General features: G+C 30.5%; 1 protein-coding gene across 3 annotated transcripts in view; it reads right to left on the bottom strand.

The window, feature by feature from the left end:
- The window catches only part of Cpr (Cytochrome P450 reductase), a 47,406-nt gene that overhangs the window by 30,187 nt on the left and 3,364 nt on the right, over nt 1–13,855 (bottom strand). The window contains exon 1 of one of the 3 annotated variants that reach the window (XM_076395592.1): nt 3,946–4,124. The exons of the other annotated variants lie outside the window; for them this stretch is intronic. Coding sequence (XP_076251707.1) covers nt 3,946–3,987 — 42 coding nt within the window. The 5' untranslated portion in view covers nt 3,988–4,124. Of the gene's footprint in view, nt 1–3,945; nt 4,125–13,855 lie in introns of those variants that run through there. 3 annotated transcript variants of the gene reach the window in all.

The following is a 13,855-nucleotide window of genomic DNA, read 5'->3' as shown; positions in this document are numbered from 1 at the left end:
TCCCATAGAACCTATAATGAGTGTGATTCGGAGTATTAGTGCGAAGTACTCTAAAAGACTATTAGTGAATCACAGTGGAGTCGACAAACAGTTAAATGTGTACAATGACAGTGAAGTGCGTGGGCTCAAACGCAAACTACCATACGAACTGATTAATAGACACATAGAGTGAGATTTAATAATCAAGCTAGAATAGTTTTCAGAATAAGTTAGGATAGACTTCAAAATAAGTTAGAATAATATTTAGATTATAAGTTGTACAGTAGATTACTTACTGATGTGATCTACATGTGAGGATAGTTATATTATATAACTGAAATCATATAATAATACTTATTGCCCACGGGCAAATTGTTGACGTTCTAGGAGATTAATTAAAAAAATATTGTTCTGTGTGATCTTTGATAATCTTTGGGGTTTCTAATATTTTAATAATTTCAACTACGCTTGTACAGGACCACATACCAATTGGGCACTTGAGAATATATAATAAAGCTGCTTTTTCGCCCAATGTTCATTATTTAGCAACTGTATATTAAAGTCATGTGACACCAGAGGGTGTATTGACGTGACTTATAATCTTATAATAATCTTAAAGTAGAAAAAACGTTTTTTTTTAAATTAAAACCTTTGTTTCCAGTAGAAATAATATATTAAAGAAAGGTAAATGGACTATAATATTATACAATAGATTTTAAAATTAAGTTATCACGCCAATAGTATTTTCGCTATTTTAAAATGGAAATAAAAAGTACTGTAAATGTTAAAGAATCAACAAAGAGAAGGTTGTATATTGTCGGATTTATGAGACGAAAACTAAGCTCGAACTCTCATAGAACTTTTAGACAGCTTAGCAACTAATGATCTGAATGAAAATTAATTAAAAAGCGCTATCTCATGAGTTAACTGTAAATGCCATTTTGAACCGCCACAACAATGCTATTTCATTGCTTGTCGATCAAAAAAAGAAGTTTTCTGTGGTGTATTGTGACTCGCCATCAAAATTGGGTCTACTATGACAATCCTAAGTGTAAAAAGTCATAGGTTAGTCCGGAAGACATATTCACATCGACACCGAAGCGGAATATTTATGACCATAAAGCTTGGCGCGATCAGCGAAAAAGAGAACCGACTTTAAAGTTTTAAAATAAAATATGTACATAATAATCGTTGTAATAACTAAATAAAAATAAACAAAAAAATTATTTAACCTATCTACTACACGTATTTTATATTCTACTATATACACACAATTTAGCTTAATACCTATCTAAACCATTTATCTATTTACAATATTATTTTAACCACTACTAACTACCAATCACTTTGAAGTCGGTTCCGAGCAACAAATTAGGTTTGTTCGTAACTTAATTTTGTATATCTGTTACAAAATTATATTATTATTTTTGTATTGTTTGGTCTGGAGTTCCTTATTTATTTTTTCAAGTCGGTTCAATTTTTTTGTTAAAAATATTTTATTTTTCTCTTTTTAGTGTTAGATATTTACTCAATAAGTTACGCAGTTGTTTTATTAAGTATTACAATGCATAGCTCAAGTAGAAGTGCAACCCGCATGAGAAAAAATAAGAATAAAGTAACAATGATTGAAAATAAGGAACGCTTCAGTCCGCTACCTAGTCTAGGTGAGTTGACAAGTGTTCCAACCAAACTAGAACAAAAAATGTTGCTGATCTATTGAGAAACGAACTCGCGACCTGCGCGCGAGAGCTTAATGTTCTAACCATTACAGCATAGAAGCAATTATCTGCAATGTTTCTATGTTTTCTCATTTGATATGGTTAGTACTTAAAAAGCATACTGAATGGCTTTTACATTAAACTACTACCGATTTTTCATCACATCAGTTCAGCAATAACATTATACACAAATATCTGTTTATTTTAGATAAAAAAATATCTGAAAACTTTGTACGTTATTTTGAAATTTGAGAGCTTCCTCGATTTCTCCCCTGCCGTCCCCCCTACAGGTTATGACTTTGTTCAATGTGACAATCTCGGAAGTGCACTCTTTCGAATAAAAAAAGAAAATCGGTCTTGAGCTGATGAGGAAATCGGTGAACATACACTAAAAAAATATATACAGCCGAACATAGAACCTCCTCCTTTTTGAAGTCGGTTAATAAAACCGAATGAAAATATTATTAGCAACGTCAGTTATTATTGTAGAAAAGATCAGCAATATCGGGTAAAAGACGCAATGTTAACAGGTCAATTGAAAAGTCCCCGGCCTACCATAGTAAAACACATTTTTTGGCAAAATTAGTTTTTTTAATTCAACAAAATTCCTTTCAAGGATGATACATACTGCCAATTTCAAAGGTGCATACAGCCAAAATGTAAGTAAATATTAGAAGATTAGAAATAAGTAGTTGTTTTAGAATTGATTTCATTTTATTTCTTAATTTCTATAAATTTTCTTAACTACAATTTTTAGTAGGTACATCTATCGTGTTTCCAGTTTTTTGTTCCATTTTTTTGTACATTATCTACTTCTTTATTACTTTACTATCTACTAATGTTCTAAAAATAACAATACTGTTCGAGAGAGTAATCATAAAAACTTTGTTGCGTGAATTATTTTTAAATTAATTATTTTTACTGGTATTCATCGGGCGCTTTTGAAGATTTAATTTAAAATTGTACAATAGAATGCATAATTTTGTAATTATCTGACTAGATTCGCATACATATACATCGGCATCGGCAACATAAGAAAATAACAAATAATTATCATGACAGTGTTCATTTCACCCGATTTTTATAATTATACTGACATCAACATATAAAAAATGTACTAGAAAATAAACAAAATTTTGATTCACACAGCTAACTAGATTTATTTTCTTAATATAGTAGATAGATTCGATAGAATAGATAGATCTATAAAACAGTATTCTGCATATTACTTTATATAGAATATTAAAGTCCACACTTCCTTTTATATCGAACTTTCCCACAATAAAGACGTCACATATAATTATTGGTTAGGTGATGCAGATAACAATATATGAAAATAAACGACTATAAATGTACATACTTTACATGTCTGTATTATATATTTTTATATATGTTCAACACTCATTTACTTTGACTATGTATTAATATTTTTTTCAGTATTTCATTAACCAATATAATAAATATACACAATATTGAAGGAATTACTAAATGATATTGGGGTTCACAACAAGTTAATTAATTAATTAATTAATCACCTAGTAAGTAGCGACAAATAAATAAATACAAGATATGAAAAACAGATGTTATAATTTTGAAACACACAGCAAAGTTCAACTGTTTTACGTATCGATATGTTCTTGATATAAAATAACTGTCGTGCAACCACAAAACATTATTTTGGCGAATATTTTAAAAAGTACATAAAGCTAAAAACGAAATTAATCTCACCACCAAAAATTCACACTTCCATTGTTGTCGAACTGCCCCACAATAAAGACGTATAATTAATGGTTTGGTGATGCAGATAACAATATATGAAAATAAACGACTATAAATGTACACACTTTATGTGTCTGTATTATATATTTTTATATCTGTTCAACGCAAATTTACTTTGTCTATTTATTAATATTTTTTTCACTAGTTCATTAACCAATATATATTTTACTATCTGCAGTAACATTTCGCTATTCTATTTATTAAATAGCACACAATATTGAAGGAATTACTAAATGATATTGGGGTTCACAACAAATAAATAAATTAATTGATTAATCGCCTAATAAGTAGCGACAAATAAATAAATACAAGATACGAAAAACAGATGTCATAATTTTGAAACACACAGCAAAGTTCAATTGTTTTACGTATCGATATGTTCTTGATATAAAATAAGTGTCGTGCAATCACAAAACATTATTTTGGCGAAAATTTTAAAAAGTATATAAAACTAGAAAATTAATCTCACCACCAAAAATCCACTCATCAAATTATAAACTGAGGAAGCCATCTTCAGGGTGATTGGAGTTTGGATGATTAAAAATTGTTACAACTCGACTCAAGTCACTCACGATAGACCTTTTCGCGACGAAACACCTCGGGTAAAGCGCAAAATGTTCCATCGCCGTACACATTTAACGGGTAGCGACTGCAACTGACGTCAGTCTTAATAAAAAAACAGGCTCCAATTACAACATTTACGTGTTATATATAAGTTAAGAAACATGTAGGGATTAAAACACAAACTTTTAATTTAATTGAAACCTATTTCATTTTAATAGAATGAAATCGTGACTCATTGAATCGACTGTATGAACGATGATGATGATCCAATCCTAATCTAACATAAACCAAACCCTTTATTGTAAACTCTCCACTCAAATCACATCACATCTCAAACGAGCCATAACGCACGGATTTTTCAAAACAACCAGGACCGTAGGAGTCGCCTGATGTAACATCTACCTCCTGAAGAAATTAACATTAACAATTGTATAATAACATTATTTGTGAGTATGCCTGTACATTCGCTTGCTAGTAGCTAATTTTCACTTAAACTTCCATAGTATACCCCGAATGGGCAACTACAGCAATTTGCCTTTAGTGGCCTTAAATCCTGAACGAACATGCATATCGGGAATTCATGAATTACGAATGTTTTTGAAAACACACACATATTATAATGCCAACTGTGAATGGCTCTGGGACAACTTTAATTTTCATTTGGCGACCTTATAGCCTAACCTACAATAACCCTAACTTCAGTAAACTATATTACAGAATACATCGAATAACCGCGATGTTACCTACTTCCTTGCACCATGAAACATGTAGGAACTGAAAAACAAAACTTTAATTTACTGGAGAACTATCTTATTTTGCCAAGCTCAAGTGGAAACAAGCAGAACTTTACATGAGGCTTAAAAATGTGTTGGTTGGTTGGATGACAATCCGAATTAACATTCTACAGTAAACTGTTATTATACAAGCAAATCTTGAAGCCAGTGTGGACTTATGGCGTGGTAGTTATGGGATTACACAAAGAAATCTAATATTAACATGACCCAAACTTACCAAAACAAGATTCTCCGCAGCTTGGCTTGTTAAAGCACCATAGTACATTAAAAATGAGGACATGCATAAAGATCTAAGGGTACCAAAGATCACCGAAGAAATCCAAAAGTTTTAGAAAAACATCAAGAATGTTTATGTAATCACAAAAATGTTGAAGCCAGTGGATTTACATGAATATTGAAACAAAAAGCCTTTGAAGTAATATAGGTGCGTGTGAACATGCAATATCTGTGACAATTTTTCAAAATCTGTTATTTTCGTAGGGATTAATGCGGTTGCAGAATGATGACTTGAACGATGATTTTAATGATTTTAATAATTTATAGCTAACACAGTTCAACCAACCTGTAAATAATTCAAATTTTAGAACCAAGATTTTAATAGCCAACAATTTTAAATAAATTTGATTTAATGAATAGATACAATAGTTTAATACAAAATAATGAAAAATTATGTTACCTAGCAATAATAAGTATAATTGTAAATATTTATTATATACAAAACAATAGTTTAGTGCTATTTAAAAATCAATAAGAATATTTCTTTAAAATTTGTTTTGTCATCTTCTTAAATGATTTTTTTATTTTCAAAATGTCATGTCAAAAAGTGAATGGTGATTTTTGTTTTCTTTTTCAGCAAAACCTGGCACTAGGATTTCTCTTGATAAGCAACCTGTTAAGAAAGGTGTAAACTCATTTTTCCAGAGCATTCCTACAATTTCTTTATACTTACAAAAGTACACTTTTTACAACACACACTACTCATTAATAAATACTGTTTACGTTTACTTATTTATTCATGTTTTTGTTTGGTCTGATCCATTTGATATCCACGCCTAAATTTTTGTTCACTACAGTATCATAAGTTTTTACGACTCTTAACTGATTTAATTTGAACTATAATTTTCACACAAAATCTACCCATGCCACTTTTATTTCAGGTAAAACATGCACACCAATGAATATTAACTGTTGCCAACTCCCCTAGAAATATATACCAACATGTCTAGATCAATACGTAACTATAAAACAATATTTCCAAAACTTGGCATCTAAAATATATTGGTTTAATAGATGCAAATTTATGTTATCCTTAAATACCATGGTATTGCTGCCATATATCAATTAGCCTCATTTGGTCAACTCAAATTAATTGTTGGGTACTGTCTATCTGCCATTGTCAATGTCTTATACCACTCTTGTAATAATAAGGTAATTGTAAAGATTATGTAATTGATAATGTTAACAGCCTAATCTAACTATTAAATTTGATGATTTTGACAATTCTCTACAAAAAGTAACAGTTTTCCATTTAGTATTATTGAGGTATGTGGCGTATACAGTATACAGAAGCCCATGAAACATTATTAGAAACTTATGGCAAATTGTCAGTTTTGATTTCACTGATTTAAAACTGGCAATTCTAATGTCAGTGACAAAAAACAGTGTGGAGAACCAAAAAGGTTCGAAGACAATGAATTTCAAGACGTATTAGATGAAAATCTAATTCAAAAGAAAGGAGAAATGACTATCACAGGAAAATACCATTTCGAACCATTTCAACATCATGTTTCCATTGCTTACCAGGTAAACAAAGAGTTTTCTGAGTTGTAATGTAAGTAGCGATGAAAAGTGAATCAATCTACTATGACAACATCAAGCCCAAACAGTCATTGTTTAATCTAGAAAAGCAACATATAGATACCGAAGCGGAATAGTCATCGTCATAAAGTATTGCTGTGCAGTGAGATGAATGAACTGACGTCAATTTAACCAAATGAACGTATTGCAACAAAGAAGAAAAATTGCAACAAAATTGCAATAAAAAAGACCAACAATAGCGAGACAATGATCGGCCACACTTTGCACATGTTGCGAAGGACACACTGTTGCAATGGGGATTTCTGCCGCAATCAGCATTCTCGCCAGCCTTCTGATTACCACCTATTCAGATCGATACAGCATGGCTTTTGATAGGGTTTCAAAATGCTGAAGAAGCAATGAAGACTGAATAGCTGCCAAAATAAAATTCACTACACAGTATCACCATATTGCCAGAAAGATGAGTAAAAATTGTAGAAAATGATGGAAATATTTTGATTAATATATATTGTACCAATTATTCTTAATAAATACTTTTTTAATGCGAAAAACTACCAGAATGCATGAAAACAATGAGACAATTTAATAAAACTTTACAGTAACTTATTTGGTTTAGTACAGTACCAAAGCAAAGAGCTAATTTATAAAACGTTAATAAGACAGGCCTTTTTCACTTTTAACTTTTTACTTTCCATAGATTTTTAAATTCAAATTATCATAGTTGAAATTCCAGTAGCTTCGAATAAATACATATTACCATAAATTTAAATAGTCTATACGTATCGCCGTGATTATATCTTGTCTGCTAAGGAATCGTCGTTCTGGAAAGAAAAATGAAGATACCACGAACAAAATCATGGAATTCCATTAGGAATTCCGTTATACGCGCGGCCCTTAAACTCGACCTTTTAGAACTCTGATCCTTTTACGTAAAAACTGGTATACGTGAGCCAAATTAACATACAAGCAAACCATATGTATTAATTAAAATCCAAGGCGTAACTAGTTCATAATTAGTCATTTTCAAAATACCACTTAACGTCAAATAACGCACTAAATTTTATAACAAACTTTGAACCTTACAATCACTAAATATCAAATAAATTATATTTATATCGTACATAGAGAACACGAAAAAGGTACGGTAAAAATCCTGTAATTAAAAAGTCATCATATTCATTCAAATATGCCAATGATTTTATGATGAGGGTATTAAGTTTTAATGATTTTAGTGTTTTTACAACAAAGTAACAATAAAGAGGAAACTGGACGTACTTTCTGTTTAGAATAGGTTATTTTGTTTCAACGACTTCACGTGCTCCTGCTCACACAAAATTGACGATCGGAGATAGGAAGGCCAAGATGGAAAAAAACAATAATTGTACCTATCCTGAAAAAAGACGACAGTAAATAGTATAAAACCTATGGAGATATTATATCATATCAAATGGCGGGAAGGTGTTTATGAAGATCATAGAAATGAGGTATCAGATAGTGATCAGAGACGAAACAAGTTGAGGAGAGCAGGCAGCACTTAGACCTATCAAGGTTGTCTAGATAAGCATTTCCCACTACACCAGCTCTTTATGTGCGATTATCGATTTTATTGATTTTTACTTTGCTTTCAATTGTATACACTTGCCCTCACTTTGGGCAGATTTGGAAGCTTATCATTATTCCCTAGAATTTATTAAACTCTGCACTCTGTAAAACTGTAAGTCTCATCGATCGCGAAAGTAATAAGCCGAATCAGCCAAGCTACAGTGTGGAAGAGTGGAAATATTACAATCGAGACTAAATTCCGCCTCTTTCCAAACGCTTATCTTGCCAATCCTTCTGTATTACTCCGAGACGTTCACTGTATAACACAGTTACATAAGTAGTGTCTAAACATAAAATCAAGCAAGGAACAACAATCCCAGTTCTAAACCCGCTTATTCGCTGATCTAGCAGGCTACCCACTCAAATCAAGTGTTAATCGTATATGATGTTAGTCTGATCCATTGTCCCGTAGAGGCTTGTCTTCTTCAAGTTCGTTACACCTTCTCAAGTGAAACGACTTCAAATTTCAAAACAAGCCACGCAGGCGAAATTTCAATGCTCCCTGATTCGTCAGAAACTTAGAAATTCTTTGAAAGATCAACGTTCCAATAGCCCAGACATTTATCGCCGAGCTATTCACTAACTCACAATGAATCTCCAAACATAGAGAAAATAAATTTATTCTAAAGCTGATCGATTAGTTTGATCTTATTATTGTAATGATTATGGTATTGATATATATTGATTTTCCAGCATATTTCTTTTATTGTTTTGGTAGTGTTTCTTAGTCACTATTAACTAAACCCAGATGCCGCCCAGATCAAAAATATAACCTTTCCAATAAAACATCCAATATACTGCCAAATAGTTTGTAAAAATATAAAATTAGTTTTAAACTCGGAGCGTGTTTTTTTTTCATTTTCATCACTTTACTGGTCGACTTTGTCAAATGCCTACAAAATTTTTCAAAATGTTAACTATAAATTAGTTTTAAAAGATGTTTTTTAATCCGAAGCTTCATTCGGTACAACTTCTATTATTCAAAGGATTGTCAATCGATAGCCGCTACTTTTTCCTATCCTTCAGGAAATTTACAGATTCCATTAATTTTGATGCATAACCAGTTCGTCCTCTAATTATAAATAATTATCTAATAACACTGGATTAATAATTTTGGCATTGGATTATCGTAATGGATCCACTTTTCATCATCTGCAACAATGCGATGTCAAAAACCTTTCTGATTTTGATATTGAAGAAGCATTTCACACATGACCAAACGCCTTTCAATGTCTCTTAGCTTCAATCCGTACGGCACAAAATAACCGAGCTTTTGTAATAGCTTCAAATCTTCGACTTCAAATTGTTTGCTTGAACAGAACACTCCTTGTCTTCGTTGTCAAAATAACCATTTTTAAAAGTTCGAAATTCACATGCTTTAATCGTGTACTTTAACTAGTATTCACATGCTGAAATCGATAGAGCATGGTTGCCGTAAACTTCACACAGCATTCGATAACAGATTTTTCTTGAAATTAAAAAATAAATCTTCTTCAACGCACTGAAAAATGTTATTCACACTTCGATGAAATGACACATACTGAAAAATAAACCTTGTCAACGAGGCTTCAACATGAAGTTGGTTACAAATGTACAACATGCGATTTAATACACCTAACCTACTAAATTTTCTAGACCTAACCATTTAGAACAAAATCATGGTCCGCTCAAAATTAAATTTTTGCCACAGGTTGTTTTTGTTATTTGATCTAAAGAAATCTGCTGCCGAAGGTCATCAGACACTTTTAGAAGTTTATGTTGATATAGCTTCGCCATATTCCAATTGTCGGTGTTAGTTTTAAGACAGTGGTGATTTTGATGACATTGATAATGAACGGCCTGGGGAAAAATTCGAAAACAATGAATTGCAAGACTTTGGGCAAAAACCCAAATAGAAAATATATGGCTACATTTGCTGATGACACTGCGATACTTGTTATCGGAGACAATAACGAAGAAGCAACCATAAAACTGTAACACGCAAGTAATAATATAAATAAGTGGAAGGCATGGAGAATAAAAGTCAACGATAGTAAATCAATGTGTATTGAATTCATCTACAACCCAACTATTCATACATCAATAAAACGTCCATGTGATCTTGTGTAGTTGAATAGGGAAGTGGTAAAAATGGTAAAAACTCTGAAAAGTACTATTAACTTTTTTTATTAGATACTAAGGTCCGAGTTTTAAGTTATTGTAGCGACAAATTGTAAGTTATATTAGTAATTATATATTAATAAATTTTTTAAAAAATGTAAAAAATTGTCATAAATGAAATGAAATCAGCCGAAGTGAAAACAACTCAATGATTTTCAAAACCAACATTCGACCGAAATATATATTTACGGTACAAATAGAATGCCGTTCATTAACTACATTTAAAAGTAAATAATTGTCAAAATTCAATGATACAACTCAACAAGACATGAATAATTTTAATTTTTCTATTTGTTTTCGATTAAATTGTATTAACTGGATGTCGAAATTAAGGTAACTCGCTTCTTATAATAAAAAAGAATCTCTATATCCGTGTTACAAAAATGGCTATTTTAACACTAAGACTTCATGAATTGTAACACTGAATTAGTAATTATTCTCAACAATAACCTCAACAAAGGAAACCCAGGCAGGATAATGTGATTCATATTATCCTGCTTCATATATTCTAGTTAATAATATAACAGTTTTAATTTATGTGGGTATAAAAACAAACATTATTGACAATTATCAATAATACTATTGTTCGTATCCCTAGCTCAACCTAGGGATGCCGAAAATTAAGTAGTGGCTGGTTCTGGAAAATCCCAACCGTATTCATTAAACTTCGGTAATTTCCGCCTGATTATGCGACGTTGCCAACTATATGCAATTGAGAGGTTGGATCCAACGTACTACAGCAGCCATTTTAAATCCGACCCTGGCGTTGGCAGGAGCTTTGTATAGAAAGGTTAAGAATTGTTAATAGTTTATTCTTTTCTTATACTGTTCATATTTTGATTATAACTGGTTGACAGTAATGGATAAATCATCGATTTGTGAATTTTATTAAAAAAGCTATTATATTTCGTTTAACACTTTTAATACAAATAGGCATATTTTTTTAAATTTATTTTATTTTATATATTTATTTTATTTAGTTTATCTGGACTGGACCTACAGTTGAACGTGGGCTCTGAACCATAGTCCTCAGCATTAAGTCTACTGACTGGCGAGTGACCAACTTAGAAATCATCCCAGAAGACATCCGATCTTACCCAGGCTAGTTACTGGCGTGACTGGGATCATTTTCCTTTTCGGATTTTGAACTCTTGTCTAGGACAGTCACAAATATTAAACAAAGACAAACATAAATTTTCGACCATGCCCCAGCAGCATTCGAAGCCGTGACTACCGCAACAGTACTGTCCTATCGCCTGCGCCAACCAATCCGGTTTTAAATTAACTATATCTTACATTAGATATGCTCGATAAATTGATAAATAAATTATATTTGTTACCTATATAAAAAATATATAAAAACGCAAGCATCTATTTATCTTATATATTGTTTTATATTCTCTTTTTCCTTTTAAAATTAAGTATATAAATATATAAATAACTTAGATATTATATATAAGCTTAAAATAATAGACAGTAAACTTAGTTAAATTTAAAGCTGAGTTTCAAGTGAGATTTTACGTTAATTTGTGAATTCCAGAATATATATTGTATTACGAATCACTTATGATTCGTGACGGGACGGAATTAATACACCACTTATGGCCTTGGAACAAAAGAGAAATTTTATTTTGATCCCTGGTAATTTATACCCACTCGATACAAGTCACAGCGCCCTCTACTAACTTTTCTTCCTCCTTTCTATACTGGCTCTTGTATCGAGACAAGTCATATATTTAACATATTGTACTCTTCAAGTATACGAATAATTTACAAGAACTATAACGTTGGTTTGGCATTGCAGTGTTTATGTATTGATTAATTACACGTTGTTTTATTTTTTAAATTATTTTAAAATTTAAGATGTTTATAAAAGGTTTTTCAAATTACATTTTTGATATTATAAGAGGCGAAAAATATATAAAAACATTTTAACTAGGGTCTTAATAGAAATATTAGGTTCTATGATATTAGGCTAACTTGTGAATCCAAGATAATTTATACTATTTATATTATATTCTTTAAATATACGTATAATTTTTAACAACTGACAACGTTGCAAACTCAAACCTTGTGCGCATGCGGAGATTATCCAGAACTAGATTATTAAAATATATTGAATAATTGAATATATCGAAAAATTATCGGTATATTGATATTTTTTGAAAAAATGTTAGCCGATATTTTTTTAAAATATCAATATAATTAAAATAAAGTATCGATATTTTAAATTCTCCGACATCATCGATATCTTTAAAAAATATCGAAGCTGATGTATCGATATTTTTCTCCGCGGCCAACATCTATAGTTCTTGCTACTCAGTAAAATAATATGGTATAAAGTGTGGTTGGTCGTAATTGGAAAATAGATAAATACGTCAGATAGAACTTCCCATTTACACGTTTCCATGTAGATTCAGAGAACCTATAACTATGTGAGTGAGCAGTCTTATGTTGCAAAATCACTTATTCGTCTTTCTCTTATATAATAACCATGTTCATTACTGTACAGTTCAGCCGGCTTAAAGTTTCATTAAATTTGAGCTATTACACTAGTACATAAGAATAATTACATCTGACAGTTATAATTGTAAATAAAAACGATTTTGGTACATAAATAATCTTCTTAATTCAATTTTAAAAAATATAAAAGAAATAATAATATAAATAACACAAAAACTATGTAGTAAAAATGAAAGAAATATTTGAAATTTTACAAATAAGAAACTGAGAAGACTGTATTCGCTAGCCTACTATTGAAAACTCAACATATTGTCCATAAACTCAAACGACAACAAATTTTTGTTTGTATGTACAAACCGAAGGTTGTAAAAAAGTTGTTTAAGGAAATGTATTAACCTAGAAAAGAAGCCAACAGTCAGTTTGAACTTAGACAAATTATATTAGCCTCTAATAATTAAATGAAGTGCCAAATGTATGTCACATAGTGATCAGCTTTAAAAAATGTAAACTTATACCATCCTGGTCAGTTTTAATTCTGATAGACATAAGTTAAATCGTCAATAATGTAATATAATCTACAATAATTATTACAAAAATATATTTAATAACTTAGTATTTTTAACAGAAATAATATTTTTATTGTCAATAAATAATTTTATCTTGATATAAAATTAAATTAGTATTCATTATCATTTCGCAATATTGAAAAAATGTGATCCAATATACTGTATATATTTTATTTAAAAAACGTAAAATCTTAAAACCGGGCATATTTAATAATTCCTTCATATATTAACAATAAAATAGCATAGTACATCACTAGAAAGTTATTGTCGTTAAATAATAAGAGTAATTTGTTTATAGAAATATTGAAAGATGAACTAATATTCATATGAATCATATTCATTGTTATATAAGCATTGTGAACAAACTTTAACGCAATTTTTTCTATAAATTCAAGGTTTTATTGTAAAAAAG

This window comes from Rhynchophorus ferrugineus, unplaced genomic scaffold, assembly GCF_030347505.1.
Source record: "Rhynchophorus ferrugineus isolate W39M unplaced genomic scaffold, kcgeb_rfMv2 rfM2, whole genome shotgun sequence".
Taxonomy (NCBI): Eukaryota; Metazoa; Arthropoda; class Insecta; order Coleoptera; family Curculionidae; genus Rhynchophorus; species Rhynchophorus ferrugineus.
This window is presented reverse-complemented; position numbering and strand designations above follow the sequence as displayed.